General features: G+C 48.8%; 1 protein-coding gene across 3 annotated transcripts; it reads right to left on the reverse strand.

Moving 5' to 3' along the window:
* Positions 1-1,037: 1,037 nt before the first annotated feature.
* Positions 1,038-17,223, reverse strand: FAM50A (family with sequence similarity 50 member A). 3 transcript variants are annotated; one of them, XM_033174095.1, is made up of 14 exons: positions 17,201-17,223; positions 15,792-15,916; positions 11,085-11,169; positions 10,827-10,926; positions 9,658-9,797; positions 9,425-9,501; positions 9,015-9,081; positions 8,793-8,854; positions 7,798-7,874; positions 7,345-7,399; positions 6,626-6,674; positions 6,123-6,193; positions 5,067-5,177; positions 1,038-1,218 (listed from the first exon to the last, which is right to left on the reverse strand). In XM_033174095.1, the coding sequence occupies exons 2-14, from the start codon at positions 15,900-15,902 to the stop codon at positions 1,210-1,212; spliced, it is 1,014 nt and encodes a 337-aa protein (XP_033029986.1). In that variant the 5' UTR covers positions 15,903-15,916; positions 17,201-17,223; the 3' UTR covers positions 1,038-1,209. The 3 variants fall into 3 exon arrangements, with proteins under 3 accessions (XP_033029986.1, XP_033029984.1, XP_033029985.1); XM_033174093.1 differs by having other exon boundaries at positions 17,129-17,207; XM_033174094.1 differs by lacking the exon at positions 17,201-17,223 and adding an exon at positions 17,101-17,122.
* Between the last annotated feature and the right edge of the window lie 114 nt (positions 17,224-17,337).

Here is a 17,337-nt window from a genome sequence, read left to right on the forward strand (position 1 = left end):
TGTCATTTTGTAGTGCTGGCAGCCATGGTGGGTGGGGAGTGCAGTGTCAAAAAATGGGTTCCAGGTACCGGTAAATTATCCCTTGTGCCTTTTCCAGAGTTTGAATATACAAAGCAGATACACCTTTAGTAAGGCTTGAACACTGGTGCTTGCATGGTTGTCTGGGGTGAACAAGAATTGTTTACTAGGAATGGAAACTATTATAAATTAGAAGGGAGTTTGTACTGCCCCCCCCCCACATTCCTTGGTGGTGCTGTGGTCTAAACCACTGAGCTTACCGATCAGAAGGTCGGCAGTTCAAATCCCCGCGACAGGGTGAGCTCCCGTTGTTCGGTCTCAGCTCCTGCCCACCTAGCAGTTCGAAAGCACGTCAAAGTGCAAGTAGATAAATAGGTACCGCTCTGGTGGGATGGTAAACAGCATTTCCATGCGCTGCTCTGGTTCACCAGAAGCGGCTTAGTCATGCTGGCCACATGACCCAGAAGCTGTCTGCGGACAAATGCCGGCTCCCTCGGCCTATAGAGCAAGATGAGTGTGCAATCCCAGTGGTCCGCGACTGGACCTAATGGTTAGGGGTCCCTTTACTTTTACCTTTATGTCCCTTTAACTGTTATTAGTATTTTTTGTATATTATTATTATTGTAGTTTTCTTCTTTCCATCTTCTTCTTCTTCTTCTTCTTCTTCTTCTTCTTCTTCTTCTTCTTCTTCTTCTTCTTCTTCTTCTTCTTCTTTCTTTAATCTAAATTTCTTTAATCTTTTTCTCCCCTCCCCCTTGTTAAATTAAAAACAGATGAATACAACTCCGATGAGGGTGAGGCAATATATTTTCAGGCTAGCATCTTTGGTTACTTATTTTGCACCTTAGCCGTAAGTAGCATGAAACACTTGTTAGAGAAAATGAGAAATCAACAGATCAGGCCTGCATTAGAACCCACCCAGAGTCTGAAAGCAGATTCCAGCACTATCCCATGGCTCAAATGAAGTTTCGATCCGGCAGATTTGGCAGCCCTTGGCCACAAGTGGTACAACACAACACTTCATGTTTAGGTGAGGCAAAGTTTATTTCACCAAAGGCTGATACAGTTAGGGATGAAGGTGCAGCTGCAGAGGTTGGAGGGCTGGAGTGGGATAAAGGGCAGGAGCTGCAGCAGCTTCAGGAAGGCAGCCACGCATCACACCAATAGAGGATCAGCAGCTTCATCTGTCCCTCAGCGAATCTGTGGGAAGGAAGAAGAGGGTGGGAGTTGTTCCAGTACCAGGAAGCACTGGGCACTGCTTGTAAAAACCACATGAACTGGGGCACCACTCCATAGCTAGGTCAGGTACCACAGTGGCATCTCTTTGTGCTTAGGGTGACTACAGAACAGCAGTGCCTCGTTCATTCACGATGGAATAATGCTAATGACCTAACAGACCACAGTGATAAACCACGAGTGAGGAAATTTGATGATGCAAAGGACAAGGCTATGGCCTTGTGGGTTAAGAATCATCTTTTTTGCTAGCTGCTGGGAAAGCAACATGGCAGGGAACAGATTGTGTACGAGTCATCAGTTGGATGAATCTGCAAGAGGAGGAGCTTGAATTTTAAGAATCTTTGACGCAAATATCACAGCCATACACACAAAAGAGGATGTTAAAAGCACCAAACAGCTGTCTCCTCTATTATTTGGGTACAGACAAATTAATGTTGTTTATCATCTTTTCTTGATGCTATCTTAGTACTTGCCATGCTATATTCTCCTTTAAAATTATTTGCTTGTTTGTTAATTAAATTTACATATTGCCCTTCATCCGACAATCTCAGGGCAGTTCACACATTAATAATAATAATAATAATAATAATAATAATAATAATAATAATAATAATTTATTTATACCCTGCCTATCTGGCTGGGTTTCCCCAGCCAATTTGGGCGGCTTCCAACAGAACACTAAAATGCAATAATCTATTAAACATTAAAAGCCTCCCTAAACAGGGCTGCCTTCAGATGTCTTCTAAACATCTGGTAGTTGCTTTTCTCTTTGACATCTGGTGGGAGGGCGTTCCACAGGGCGGGCGCCACTACCGAGAAGGCCCTCTGCCTGGTTCCCTGTAACTTGGCTTCTCATGGTGAGGGAGCCACCAGAAGGCACTTGGCACTGGACCTCAGTGTCCGGGCAGAACGATGGGGGTGGAGATGCTCCTTCAGGTATACTGCACTGAGGCCATTTAGGGCTTTAAAGGTCAGCACCAACACTTTGAATTGTGCTCGGAAACGTACTGGGAGCCAATGTAGGTCTTACAAGACCGGTGTTATGTGGTCTCGGCGGCCGCTCCCAGTCACCAGTCTAGCTGCCGCATTCTGGATTAGTTGTAGTTTCCGGGTCACCTTCAAAGGTAGCCCCACATAGAGCACATTGCAGTAATCAAAGTGAGAGATAACTAGAGTATGCACCACTCTGGCGAGACAGTCCACAGGAAGGTAGGGTCTCGGCCTGCGTACCAGATGGAGCTAATAGACAGCTGCCCTGGATACAGAATTAACCTGCGCCTCCATGGGCAGCTGTGAGTCCAAAATGACTCCCAGGCTATGCACCTGGTCCTTCAGGGGCACAGTTACCCCATTCAGGACCAGGGAGTCCTCCACACCTGCCCACCTCCTGTCCCCGAAAAACAGTACTTCTGTCTTGTCAGGATTCAACTTCAATCTGTTAGCTGCCATCCATCCTCCAACCGCCTCCAGACACTCACACAGGAGCTTCACTGGTTCCGATTTGAAAGAGAGGTAGAGCTGGGTACCATCCGCATACTGATGAACACCCAGCCCAAACCCCCTGATGATCTCTCCCAGCGGCTGCATGTAGATGTTGAAAAGCATGGGGGAGAGGACATAACCCTAAGGTACCCCACAAGTGAGAGCCCAGGGGTCTGAACACTCATCCCCCACCACCACTTTCTGAACACAGCCCAGGAGGAAGGAGCGGAACCACTCTATAACACTGCCCCCAGATCCCAACCCCTCTAGACTTGTGCTTGGAAACGTACTGGAAGTCAGTCCAGAAGGATGTTATGGTCGATGGTGTCAAAAGCCACCGAGAGATCCAACAGAACTAGGAAACAGCTCTCACCTTTGTCCCTAGCCCGCCGGAGATCATCGACCAGTGCGACCAAGGCAGTTTCAGTCCCATGATGAGGTCTGAATCCCGACTGGAAGGGATCCAAATGGTCCGCTTCTTCCAGGCGTGCCTGGAGTTGTTCAGCAACCACTCGCTCAATCACCTTGCCCAAGAATGGAAGATTTGAGACTGGGCGATAGTTGGCCATGTTGGCTGCATCCAAAGATGGTTTTTTTAAGAAGCGGTTTAATAACCGCCTCTTAGTGGGTCTGGGAAGGCTCCCTCGCAGAGAGAAGCATTCACCACCCCGCGAAGCCCATTGCCGAGCCCTTCCCGGCTAGCTTTTATAAGCCAGGATGGGCAAGGATCAAGGAGGCAGGTGGTTGGTTTCACATGTCCAAGCAGCCTGTCCATATCCTCGGAGGTAACAGATTGGAATTGATCCCACACAACTAGACTAGACAGGACTCTAGCACTCTCCCGCCCCAGCCCTGCTCCCACAGTGAAGTCTACGTCTTCCCAAATCTGAGTGACTTTATCTGCAAAAACCTTTGCAAAATCATGCAGATCATGTGGAACGTACTGGGCCCTGATGAAGCAGGTGGTGATCAAACCTGATCGCTTTGCAGATGTGCTAAATAACTGCAGCACAGGGTGCTCAAGATTCCAGAATGAAGGAGTGAGCAATTCGAATGGAGCACATTAGGCCAAGCTACACATTACACACAATATTGCAGCTGGTGAACCTGTGGTGGACTTCCATTTCCCATTATCCCTGACCATTTGCTATGTTGACTGGGGCTTATGGGAGTTGGGGTTTCAACAACTTCTTAAGGTCCACAGGTTCCCATTTCTGCTCTAAAGGCACTGAAACATTCTGCCCTCCTGCTTCTTCAAAACTTGAGGTGACTTATGACTATTAAAACACAATAAACAGCCCAATCCCAGCAAAAACCACTTCACAGCTATAAAAGACTGCTGCCAAAATGCCTCAAGGAATGGTGAGTTTAAAACGTTGTCTTCAACCACAAAGCAATTGCTTGGAAACTACAACTAATCGAGAACATGGCAGCTAAACTGGGAGTGGCTGCTATGACCATAGAAGACTGGTCCTGAAAGATCTACACTGACTTCCAGTACATTTCCAAGCACAATTCAAAGTGTTGGTGCTGACCTTTAAAGCCCTAAACAGCTTCAGCCCAATATATCTGAAGGAGCGCCTCCACCTCCATCGTCCAGCCTGGACACTGATGTCCACCTCTGTGGTCTTTCTGGTAGTTCCCTCACTTCGAGAAGTGGGGTTACAGAGAACCAGGCAGAAAGCCTTCTCAGCAGTGGAACGCCCTCCCACCAGATGTCAAACAGTTGACTTTTTAGAGCCTTCCAGAGTGGCTAGGGCAACCCAGTCAATTAGGCGCATAGAAATAATAAAAGTTGTTGTTATTGTTGTGGTTGTCATCATCATCATCACCAAGCAAAACCTCTCAGGTTCAGTTAGACAGAGAAGATGAAGCAGAAGATAAGATCAGAGAGCACCATCAAGAATTCCTTGGCAAGAGAGTTCCAGCAAGGGAGAACTTGTGAAGACAGACAATGTTGAGTGCTGTGTTTGTTAAGGGAATGGGGTCATGAGCTACAACATTCCCAGTTCAAATATCACCTCAGCTATATAAACTTGCTGCAAAGGTTTATGCAAGCCACTATCTCTCAATGATCCATTAGTAACAAAGGGATACTGATCGATCCTGGCCTACCTTACAGGGCAAGACATCACAGACATAGCATTTAGAGTACTCTGAAAAAAGCCCAATATAATTTCACAGGGATATACTCAAACTGCCGTAAATTAGCAAGGCAAGTCATCTGACGCTCCCAGTATCTGAGACGCCTCTCCCCTGCCGAACGCTCCCTCCTTCAGAGCTCCCCCGTCCTTATCACACCCCTCCCCCCAGCTCCCCCCACTCCCTACCGTGTATTTGTCCCACTTCTTCTCGGGGTCGTAGGGCTCCCACCGGCTTGCAGGGAAAATATGCTTGTTCTTTTCATACCAGCTGCGAAGCACCACCTTGCCGGCGTGGGACTGGAGATGGCGGACAAGAGGGGAATTGGGGTGGGGGGAGACTGTGGTCAGAAAAGCCCAACGAGCTCAGAATGGGGGTGGAAGCTTTATCGGATGACAAAGATTGTTTGAGCACGTCCCCTCCTTTCCCAATGCAGACAGCAGAGTCGGTGGGAAGGGGCTCTTTGCATCAGCCGTTCCCCAATCAAGTGTTGTCCATGTATTCTGGAGTGAAATGTACTCTATGTGGGGCTTCCCTTGCACTTGATCCAGAAGCAGCAGATGGTGCAGAATGCTGCAGCAGGATTGCCCTTCGCTTCGGAACAGTTTACCTATGAGATAGCCTGTCCCCGCATGAGCCCACCCGACCACTTCAATCAGCAGAATTGGCACTACTATAGGTGCCACCTAATACAGAACTTGATCGTTCAGTGTGGCAGCGGCTACACTTTGGAACTCCCTGCCTATTAAGACCAAGCAGACGCCTTCACTGTGTTCTTTTCAGCGCTTGCTAAAAACATCCCTGTTTAGGCAAGCCAACCATAATGCTTAGGAAGCAGAGGTAACTTAAATCTGTCTTGGTATTTTAACTTTTGTTTGTTTTAAAGTAGGGCAGTGAATTTCTTCTGATTTTACTGTTTTATCTTTTGTAAACTGCTTTGGGGTTTTTTTTTTTTGCAACCAAGCAGTGCATATATGCTATGAAATAAATAGCTCCCATCAGCCCCAGCCAGCATGGGAGGATGCTGGGAGCTGGAAGTCCATCAGCATCTGGAGGGGGCCGGGCTGGGGAAAAGAAGGAGAGGTGGGCGGGCTGCTGTGCAGGAAGCTGAGAGCCTGCGGTAAGAGACAACTGTGCTGGCTCTTATGTCAGGTGCAAGGATTTCTCAGTTGGGAGGCCTGTAAAGACCATGGACTTGGCAGTGCTGGGCCAGGTTCCCTCCTCCTCCCCCTCCTCCTTCTCACCTCATCTTTTTCCACCGTTGCATCACTCAGAAGCCGAACATCATCGTGCACATCAAAATTGAAGAGCGGCCCTGGAATGGGGAGCACCCCATGGGAGAGAAAAAAGGCTCATACTGGAGCTTATCACTCCTACCCCCACAGCCCAAACCCCTCTCTTGAACCTTCAACCTCAGCCAAGTACTTTATAACCCACAGGAAAGTCTACACCCCCTTTTCAGCCTCCCCCTTTCCGATGCTCCAGTCGCTACCCCTTTGATTGTCACCATGTCACAGGGGACAGTCTCATTGCGATTTGCCCATTGCTTCTATGTTTATGCCCCTTTGCCTATTCTCTTAGCCCAAGCAACCTTCTCTCTGCCAGCAAGCAACTGCAGCCCAACCTGACTCTGACGACCATCACATCTGTGCCACAGTAACTAGAACAGAACCTGCCCCCCGCATCTGCTTCCCCAGGTAAGACTCAGAATGGAGGAAGGCTGGCAATGGAGGGCAAAAAAACTCACCGCTTTTCCCCCGGGCCTTGGTGACAATGAAGTCATAGAAGCTGTGGTGCTAGACAGGCAGGAAGAAATGGGTTCAGGAAGGGATGTCTCAAAAATATTCCCAGCCCACACAGAGGAACCCAGCCAATGCACTTACTTTATTTGTGGCAGATGGGAACTGGGATGGAAACAAAGGGCAGTGTCCCCCACAAGAAGGAAGTGTTAACGGGGGTTTGTTTCAGTGCTTGAAGAAGAATGGGGTACCACCCCACTCAGACAGACCTATAGCTATTCCACTTCTTTCCAGGGGGGACCTAATTGAATCTGGCTTAACCATCCTACTTCACATACTGATTGAGTCAAAGGAAGATCCCATGGGACTACTGGGGGTGATGGAAGTTGGGGTCTCTTTAAATATTTCTCAAAGCCGGAAGTGGACTTCCCTAAAAGCAAGCACTGGCAGTCCCTATGTACAACAAGTAAAGTGTTTTCTCAAAACTAAGAGAAAACACTTGGCTTGTTGTACATAGGGAACTTTTGTTGGGGACGGGAGGTAGGGAGAATCCTGCTTCACACACCCCTCTAATACTCTGGAAAGTAAGTAAGGAAGTTCAGATCTTCTGACTTTTAGATCACTAGGACAAGGATGAATTAGGTACAATTTGGATTCTTTCTCCCCATGCATAAAGGGGGCAGGGTGCTGACAAGCAAAACAGGCTGGCCCAGGGCCATCCACTCACGTGTGGGATGATCAGATCCTCCTTGATGTACATAAGTTGCTCCACACCAGCTGACCTGCAAGGGGAGGGAAGGAGAGACATACTCAAAGTCTAAACCCAGCATCTTGCCCCTGCCCAATAAGCCTCATACCCTCATCAGCCAGTAACTGACTGAAACATGCTATAGAAAAGCATCCACTTTTCTCCTGCGCTCTGCTTGCTCTGTGTTTGTGTACGTGTGTATGCTGGCTGCATTACAAAGTCTGTGCTGTCAGCTCCTACTGTGACTTTCCATATTACAGATCAAGATCTAAGGCCAAGAGGTAGTGACTTTTAACTCAAATCTACCATGGCCAGATCTTACACTCCCTACTAGACCACGATGACTTGGACTCTATGATCTCTCTCTTACGCTTTGGCCTTACCATTCCCACCACCCTGGGTGAGCTACCTCAACTCTGCCAAGTCCTTTACCGGAGTTCACTGAAGTCCTTACGCAAGATCTCCAGGGCCTTTTGCAGGAACTGCTGGATGGTGTTGCCCTTCTTCATCTGCACTGCGGAGAAATGAAAGTCAGTCTGAAATGGATCTGCCTCATTTACATGCCCCAGCCCAAAAAATATAACCTGCAGAATCCTCAGAGGTTACACACACGGCTAGTATGTGTGTGTGGTGGGGGGTATTTATTACATTTACATCCTGTAATTCCTTCAAGGAGCTCAAGCCAGCACATGTGATTCTCTATGCTTTTATCCTCACCATAATCCTGTACAGGTTGAGATAGGGACTGGTTCCAAGTCACTCAGCAAGTAAGCTTCATGGCGATTTTAACCAAAAACATACACTGAGGCTCTAAACACTACAGCACACTGGTGCATGCACACCTTCTCACACTCAGTCACTCCACTATGCGTGTGTGAATATGAATGAGAGGGGATTATTTTACATATAAGATTAATGGCTTCAGGCCTTAATTGGTAGATTAGTAAACTAAAGCTGTGGGTATTTTGGTGCAAGTAGCTTTTAATTCATGGGTTAGAGAGCTAAGGGCAACATTATCAGTCCATAGGTGGTCATACACTGTGGGTCCATGCTCTGCAGGGGTGAGGATCCTCCAGCCTGTCTGCCAGCCTTTGCCTGCCAGGGGGTCCAATGTGGCCCACAAGGCCAATTTCCCCAAACTATGCTCCCCTGCCCCCCATCAGATGACATCACTGTTGACAGCAGCTGATGGGCAGGAGGACATGGTTTAATCCTGTATTGGTTGTGTGTCCTGTTCCCATTTGGGATGTTAGCTGACAGGCAGGTGTCCCCCGCCCTAGTCAGATTTGGCGTGCAGGACAAAAAGGCTCCCCACCACTGAATGGAAAAAGCCAACCATCTGGGCTCCTACCACCCCACACACTAAACCACCAACTCCTTTTCCAAAGCTAAGAACTGAGCCCAATGTCGCATGGAGCAAAGCTCACCTTGACAGTCCGGCGGTGCCCAGAGCCATCCCAGTAGCTGAAGGTGATTTCAATTTCTTCACCTGGTGGGAGAGGAAAATCGCAGAGGAGTCAAGAGAAGGACAGAATAAAAACCTCTCTCATCAGAAGAAATATGAAAAGCTACAGCATCTTCCTGTAAACAATACCCCTCCCCTGCTATGACCACATGCCAGGCCACCGAAACCACATTCCTCCACTCACTCTTTATTTTCTCCTGTTTGGCTTCCCACTCCTGGCGAAGTTCTTCTCGCAGGCGGTTTTCTTCCTCCTGGAAACCGGAGATGGGGAGGGCAAAAGCTGTCAAGGTGGTGCCTTGGTGGGGCTGGGGAAACCCAGCACCTTCCCAATGTTTTTGGACTCAAACTCCCATCAGCCCCCAGCCAACAGGGCCAGTGGGTCAAGGATGATGGGAGCTGGAGTCAGTCCAGTAACTTCAGAAGTGGCCACATGATCCTTGCTCCTGCCTTAGAGCAGAAGGGAACAATCCACAGAGGGAAAGATGGGAGCAAAGTGCCTTGCAAGATGGAGCTGGCAAGGGGCACTGGGGACCCTTCCAGGGCACTTAAGGATGGAGGTGGATGGGCGCCACAGAAGGCAGATAAGCAGCATACCTCACGGTCACGGTCAGGCAGGAAGCTGGTGTCCACATCTGGGTTCTTCCCCAGTTTCTTCTTCTTGGGGGCCAGCTCTGAGGGAGGTGGTGCAATCAGACAAGAGTGAGGAGCTACCCTGGAAACTTCACAGCCATCCCTTCATGGCCCCACCTTGCTTCCAGCATCACCACTATCCAGGCCCACCTGGGCTTCCCTCTCCACCTGGGAGCACCCAGCCTTCCAGTCCTCACCTTCCCGCTCCAGCTCCGCCTCTTCCTCTTCTTCCTCGGTGCCATCATCTTCCTCCTCCTCATCCAGGGTGAAGGACAAGCTTGAGATCTTGCGCTTCTGCTCCTGCTTGCGTTCCCGCTCCCGCATGCGCTCCAGCTTCCTATGAGGAACAAGCCAACATCAGCTTCACAGGGCATGTCCCCTCACAGGGAGGGGGAAACAAAGCATTCCAGAGGTGGCTGAGGAAAGCAGAGAGTTGAAAAACAGCAAGTGACCTGGTAGAATATCCCCAGATTGGCCATACTTCTCAGATTAGGGAGATGGGCAGGAAGGGAACTTAAGATTCACCAAGCTGCTATACTAGAAGGAAGCGATTAACATGTCCTTATTTATTTAGGATTATTTATGTTCTGCCTTTCTTTCATCTTGGAACTTAAGGCAACCTTCATGGGGTTGTCAGATCAGACCCAGACCCAGTGAGTGGCTGCATCATAAACCTTCAGGCAATACCTGTGCTTAACAATGCTCAACGTGTTTCACAAGCATTACTGCAGTAATCTTCACAACCCTGTAAGTTTGGCCAGTATTATGCTGCCTGTACTGCAGAAGGGGGCACTGAGGCTGAGAGAAAATAGTGGCTTGCTCAAGGCCCTGCTGGATCAGAGCAAGCACCCACATAGCCCAGCACCCATAGCCAGTGGTTGCCTTGGGAAGCTCACAAGAAAGGCATGAAGGCAATATTCTTCCTTGGTTTAGCTCCAGTTCTTTTTCTTAGTTTTGTGCAGATATAATGCCTCTGGACATAGAAGTTCCATTTGGTTAGCTGACCGGCTAATTACCAGACAACAGATTTATCCCTCACAAAGGCTTAGTGGATTTCAAAATTACGCAATGAATGAAGAAGCTCCTTATTCTACCTCTTCTGAACATAACTGATTACATGTCTTAGTGTTCTATGGTTTAAAATGGGATGCTCTCACTGCACAGACTACATCTGAATAGCCACCCACCAGGGATGCTGAAGGTACATTGGGCCAAGGGATAGGACCAGGTGACCTCCATGGCCCATCCAACTCTACGGTCTTAACCATTACGGTACTCCAGATCTCATACACCACCCTATAGTACAGGGGGAACATTCATGAAGGAGAGAAAAGGTATTCCCCATCCCAGTCTACCCACGACTCACAGCTGCAGCTCTTTGGACTGCTCCTTCTTTGCCAGCTGCTTCTCCCGTTCCTTTACGAGAGCCTCTTGCTTGGCCTTCATGTCGTTGAGGGTCACCAGGCCTATCAGAAGAAAATGTGCTGGGAATGAGGCCTCCCATGTGATGATTACCCAGCTCTGTGCAGGGAAGTAGAGTCTATTCATCCATTCAAGTCAAAGAATGGAGACTAGGACTCCTGCAGCTTCATGCCCCAGCACTGGGCTCCCTTCCCACACTCACCCACAGTGCTTGATTTCAGCTCAGCTTCCACTGCATCATAGTGAGCCGAGAATTTCTTGTCAATGTTTGACTTCATGATGTTCTCCTGCCGTGGGAAAGAGGAGGTAAGTTTGCTGCCGCAAGAAGCTAGAGGCTCAGCGATATTCCAGTTACTACTTCCAGCCCACCTTCTTAGACTAAATCTACAAAGATGTACAACTACCCCAAGAGGAGGAGGAACACAGATTAGGGGACATCAACCCATGTGCTATTTGGGGGAAGGGCAGCCATAGGAAAACTTCACATGCCCTTAGTGTTCTCATCTCATCCTGCCCTTGGTTAAGATAAGCACTCACACTCTGTATCCCAACTATTTTAGATTCATAAAGATAAAGGTACCCCTGACCATTAGGTCCAGTCACGGGCGACTCTGGGGTTGTGGCGCTCATCTCGCTTTATTGGCCAAGGGAGCAGGCGTACAGCTTCCGGGTCATGTGGCCAGCATGACTAAGCCACTTCTGGCGAACCAGAGCAGCACACGAAAATGCCGTTTACCTTCCCGCTGGAGTGGTACCTATTTATCTACTTGCACTTTGATGTGCTTTCGAACTGCTAGGTGGGCAGGAGCTGGGACCAAGCAACAGGAGCTCACCTTGTCGCAGGGATTTGAACCGCTGACCTTCTGATCGGCAAGCCCTAGGCTCTGTGGTTTTAACCCACAGCGCCACCTGCATGAATTTTAGATTCATAGCCCACCTTAACCCAAAGACTTGGGACAGATTATGTAAATTTTCTACTGATTTTGATTGAAAGAAGTAAAGAAAAAGAAGAAAACCCTTTTCACCAAGGAAAGAAGTCTAGTTGGGCATGGAAAAGTCCTCAACCAGAATGCTTCGCTTCACAGCCAGTGCTGCCAGGAGGAATTCAGTGTCTTTGAGGCTGAGAAGTCGGGCTCCACAAGAAAGGGCCAACACCCCAAACTGTATTTATTTTATCAACACCTTCAGCCATTGCCTTGTCAATCCAATAAGTGATCTACAGCACACCCACTACCCCAGTGTTTTTCAACCTTTTTTGGGCAAAGGCACACTTGTTTCATGAAAAAAATCACGAGGCACACCACCATTAGATAACAATAATAGTAGTAGTAGTAATAATAAAAATGATAATTCTTCTCATGTCTGAATTGAGCATGTGAAGATGGCGCACCTTGCCCCGGCCCCACCAGGCTAATAATAATAAATAACAACTATAGTACTAGTCAGGACTCTCCCCCCAGCCACAGGAACTCAGTTCTGGCACCTCTCAGGTGGGCGCCTTCGCCATTATAAGAGAACGAGGGAAGGCGTCCGTGATGAGTTCCAGGCTCCAGCACCTCTTTTTCTAGAAAAATAGCATTGGTAGCAGCAGATGCCCCAATGCTAGGTAGGCAGCAGAGGTAGGAGGCGGTGTCGTAGCGGCGGCCGCCTCGCCCCGCACGGCGCACGGGGGTCAGCCAGTTGCTCCACTCGCGCAGTGCCCAGATGTTGGGCACGCAGCTCAGGTGTCGGCACAGCTGCAAGAAGCTGCCGGGCTGCCGCTGCACCCGCAGCCGCCACTCAGCCAGTCCCGAGGACGGCGGGAGGTGCTCGGCTGGCAGCAGGCGGGCCGGGCCCGCGGTGGTAGCGGCGGCGGCGGCATCAGCCACCGGCCCGGGCAGTACCAAGAGGACTCCGGCTTCTTCGAAGGCCTCGCGGATGGCGCAGAGGCGGAAGGCCACGTCTCCCGGCAGCGGCGAGCCCAGCTCCGGGCGCTCAGCAGCGAAGAGCGGCGCCCTCGGGCACTCGCCCCGCACTGAGCCCAGTCCGCAGCGCGGCCCGCCTGCCAGCAGCTGCAGCCAGTCGGACGAGAAGTCGGCCGCGTCCGCCACGCCGCCCGCGAAGACGTGAGCACTGGGCAGGAAGGCGCTCCGCGGGCTCCGCCGCAGGAGGAGCAGCTCATAGTCAAAGGCGCCCGCCGCCGCCGTGGGCCGAGGGGGAGACGCGCCCAGCCCACCTGCCGCTAGCAGCAGCGTCGCCACCTCCCGCCAGTGCCGCAACCGCCTGCCCATGTTTTCCCACGGAACACCAGGCAACATCTCGCGGCACACTAGTGTGCCGCGGAACAGTGGTTGAAAAACACTGCACTACCCTATCTCTCTGGCGTCCTCCAGATGTTTTGGACTCCAGCTCCCACCTGTCCCAGTCAGCATGGCCAACGGTCAAGAGTGATGGAAGTTGTAATTCAAAACATCTGAAAAGTAACACACCGGGAAGGCTGATCTAAATGGTTGGGAGATGTGAGCCCAGAGAACAAAGTCCAAGGAGGAGGATCTGTAATTTTTGGAAGGAACAAGTGCCCTGCAGAAGCACAGAAAGGTCCAAGGCAAGAAGAGAGCTCAGCTGAGACTTTCAAGCACACAGCATTTTTGTATACTAAGAGGGAACCCAGGGGAAGCAAGCAAGGTGAGCTAAACATTGTCAGAAGCAGTGGTACTGTTGGCAAGACTTGTTGGGAAAAGCTCTCAAGACTGAAGTGTCATTATTATTCAGGGGGTATAGCTTGTTATAAAAACACAGGGAAAGGGAGAAAGTAGTCTATAAACTCAATGCATTGCAGAAAAAGTATACGGTCACCCATGTCCAAGATGAAGGGAATGGCAATACCTGTGAATGTATCTGGATGAAGACAGGAAAAAAGATAACACTGTGAATGTCTGCTTAGAGACCCACAAAATCAATCAGAGCCGTTGAATGAGGAATTCTCCAATAAAGAATTAGATTGTTCTCTGGCACTAAATACACACTGCACAATCTAAGCTCCACTGCTTCTAGGGAAACAGCTTTCTGTTTTGTGAGCTTAACACTACAGAAAAAAGTAGTGTTGCAGTCAAGGCACTTCATAAAAAACTTTAAATCTCCTAAAAGCAGAAGAAAAGAAGTTGTGTCTGCTCCTTCACTGGTCCTGTCATCCCTCCCCCCTCAGGTACAGCACACTTGGGATTCTTGCTTGTGACAGCAGGTAGAGGTAGGGAGATGCCAAGACTGGAGTAGGTAGAAGCAGCTATGTCATGCCCTGCTGCTCGGAGGATAGGAGGATTTCAAAGGCATGTGCTTGGTCTTCAAGTTGCAAAATGGCAAACCAATATTCAAGATCAGGTGTTTGGCCCTCCAAATGCTGCTGAACTACAACTACCAACATCCTTGGCCATTTGCCATACTGATGGGAATTGCAGTTCACTGACATCTGGAGGCCCCAATGTTTCCCACACCTGTTCAATATAATAAGGGACTAACTCGGGACTGGAAATATTTCATGTTTTGAGGCACATTTCTGAGCACCTATAATTTTTTCTAAATTTGCTGCAATGACCATATTTGTTGGAGACAGAACCTATTTAACTATGCAAGGGACCTTACACGCATTTGAGATTATTCTTTCTCTTTCAGCAGGTTAATAGACTGGTCAGAGTCTCAATTCATTTAAGGTAAATCTTAGTTCACTTTGACAGAGCAATACTAACAGACAATGTGATGGTGATGATCCTAACATGAAAGATGTGATTAGTCAAATAAAAGGAAAGAGAAAGGATAACAAAGTCAAGGTTTTAAAAGAGGTGGGGTGGAGGGAATGTACTTCACCATACTCAGACAGTTAGAAAAGTATTTTGGAAAGATATGTTATGTGACAGACAAGTTGAGGAAGATGGGCAATTTCTGACAGTAATAAAAGAAGTAAACTGCAAACCACAGTCATGCAGAAAACGAATATTCACAAAAAGGGATACAACGACACAGGAATTTTTTAATCTGGTAGCCAAAACTTACAAGAGGTGATTGAAAAGGAGTGGTTGAAAAGGATTGAAAAGGAGACGAGAATATACAGAATACATTAAGCCAGAAGAATAAAAACCTCTAAGAGAAATCTGGTGATAGAGAGATGGGGAACCTGTGACCCTCCAATTGCTTTTGGACTACCATCATTGGACTACAATCATTTCATCCCCGATCATTGGCTATGCTAGCTAGGCTGATGGGAGCTGAAGGTCAACATTTGGAAGAACAGATTTTCTCCATCCCTATGGTAAAACAACAAGTTCTGAAATCTTCCTAGAGAGGTTTGCAAGGAAAAACATTTAAGGTTGCTTAGGGCAGGGACTGAACTGACCCATAGTACCCCTTCAAATTTATAACGGAAAAGAACAGTGAGGTTAAACAAAAAACAAAAAACCATGCCAAGGGCCAACTGAAATGTAGTGGGGGAAGGAATCATGAGGAAACTATTATCCATAACTATTGCCAAAAGATAATTACATTGGTTTAAAGTATTTTTTTATTCATCATGCTCAGCTTCACCATGGGCAAAGTTTGGCTTTTATACTGTATGAACACTACAAATTGCAGAAAAATGGCTTAAAGGTGCATTTGAAAAGCATCACATATGAAAAGCATTGCAACTTTTTAGATGACTCTCGTGGTCACTTCCAACTCTACAAAATTCTATGATCATTTTGAAAATACCTTTCCTTACTGGCTCTTCCTGACAGCCTGGCAACAAAGAACAAACAATTCCATGCTGCTGCCTTCTTTCCCATTCCTTGCGTTCAGAGTCCTCCAATGCTTCTGCACCACACCTTCATGGTAATACCCCTCTCAGCAACCAAATACCCCCCCCCCAGCTTGCCCATTGGGACCTTCTGCTTCCTATCACCTCAGCAATCCGTTGCCTCATCTGTTCCATATGTTCCCGCTGCCTCTCCCTCTTCTTCATCAGCTGGAGTGCCCGGCCAGCCTCGCTGGCAGCTCCTTTGTATTGCGCCATGGCTGTAGATGGACCTGTGAGGCAAAAATAAAAATCCCCACATATACATGAATGTATGAAGCAGCAGCTTTATAACAGGCAACCATTGGCCCATCTGGCTCAGTACTGTCTGCTCTTGACTATTTATATATTATTTATTCATTTCATAAGATTTATACACCGCTTGCTTGTAAAACCAAACCAAACCAACAACCTCAAAGCGGTTTACAGGAAGACAAAACAATACAATTAAGAAAATTTTACAACACTACTTTAAAACCTACTTACGTTTAAATACCAAGAGATTAAAACTACTTTAGCCTGACTCTCCTTCCTTGAAGGTTTTTAAACAGAGGCTGGTTGACCCTCTGACATGGATGCTTTAGCTGAGATTCCTGCATTGCAGGGGGTTGGACTAGATTAGGGGTGGCCAACTCCCAAGAGACTGCTATCTACTCAGAGTTAAAAAACTGGCAGTGATCTACCCCTTTTTTGGGGTTCAGGTCAAAGTTGAGCATTTTTAGGGGAGCCAAAGTTGTTGAGCTTTTTTGGGGGGAGCCAGTGATCTACGAGTGATCTACCACAGATGTCCAGTGATCTACCAGTAGATCACAATCTACCTGTTGGACGTGCCTGGACTAGATAATAGTCCTTCCTAACTCTAAGATTCTATGGATAGCTCAGTTGGTTAGAGGGTGGAGCTGATAACGCCAAGGTTGCAGGTTCGATCCCCGTATGGGACTGCTGCACAGGAGGTTGGACTAGATGCTACTGTCTACAATATGATTCTGCTTCAACTTTCTAGCCATCTGGGCAGGGTTAGGGGATGTTTCTAAGCAGGCGCCGAAGAGAGTGCAGCGAAGGCGCCTGCTTGATCAATCGGCAGGGAGTTCCAAAGTGCAGGCGCTGCCCGCACTAACCGGCCGGGTTGTTGCGACTGCGGGCTCGCAGGGTCCCTCCTCCCGGCTCACAGGCAGGCAGAGAGATTTCCCGGCCTCATCAGCCAGAATCCTTTCAAGGGGGCTTGTGCGCTGAGGGCCCCCGCGCGCAGGGCGTGGTGGGCTGGCTCTCCCACAGACCCCCCAGCTGTGTCCCTGAAGCAGCCGCTGCACCCAGTACGGCAAAGGCTGCTGCCCGGAGAGCAGGAGCAGGCAAGGGGGATGAACCTGGACGGGCCTCGGATCTGGCCAGGGAAACAGGGGCGCGCAAATGGACGGACCCGGTGCGAGGAAGCTCTGCGGCCTTGCCTGGTCAGAAGGCAGGCAGGGGGTGATTCCGCCTCTCCTTTCTCCAGCCGCAGATCCCACCAGCTGCCTTATCTACGTCACTCGCGAGCGGAACTTCCGGCAGTGGAAAAAATGGAGCCGCCCGCTATTGGCTAAGTTCCGCTCTGGCCCGTGGCATCACTATGGTGGAAGCCCTGGGTAAACTGTCGCGATGAAGCGTCTTCCGGAAA

Source organism: Lacerta agilis, chromosome 16, assembly GCF_009819535.1.
Source record: "Lacerta agilis isolate rLacAgi1 chromosome 16, rLacAgi1.pri, whole genome shotgun sequence".
NCBI lineage: Eukaryota > Metazoa > Chordata > Lepidosauria > Squamata > Lacertidae > Lacerta > Lacerta agilis.

What these genes read in the sequence shown, in the direction of transcription:
- FAM50A (XM_033174095.1), bottom strand. Translation starts at nt 15,902, where the DNA reads ATGGCGCAATACAAAGGAGCTGCCAGCGAGGCTGGCCGGGCACTCCAG. An exon ending in GCTGAAATCAAGCACTGTGG is followed by an intron (nt 10,927 to 11,084) that starts GTGAGTGTGGGA and finishes TTCTTCTGATAG; the next exon opens with GCCTGGTGACCCTCAACGAC. An exon ending in CAGTCCAAAGAGCTGCAGCT is followed by an intron (nt 9,798 to 10,826) that starts GTGAGTCGTGGG and finishes TGTTCCTCATAG; the next exon opens with GAAGCTGGAGCGCATGCGGG.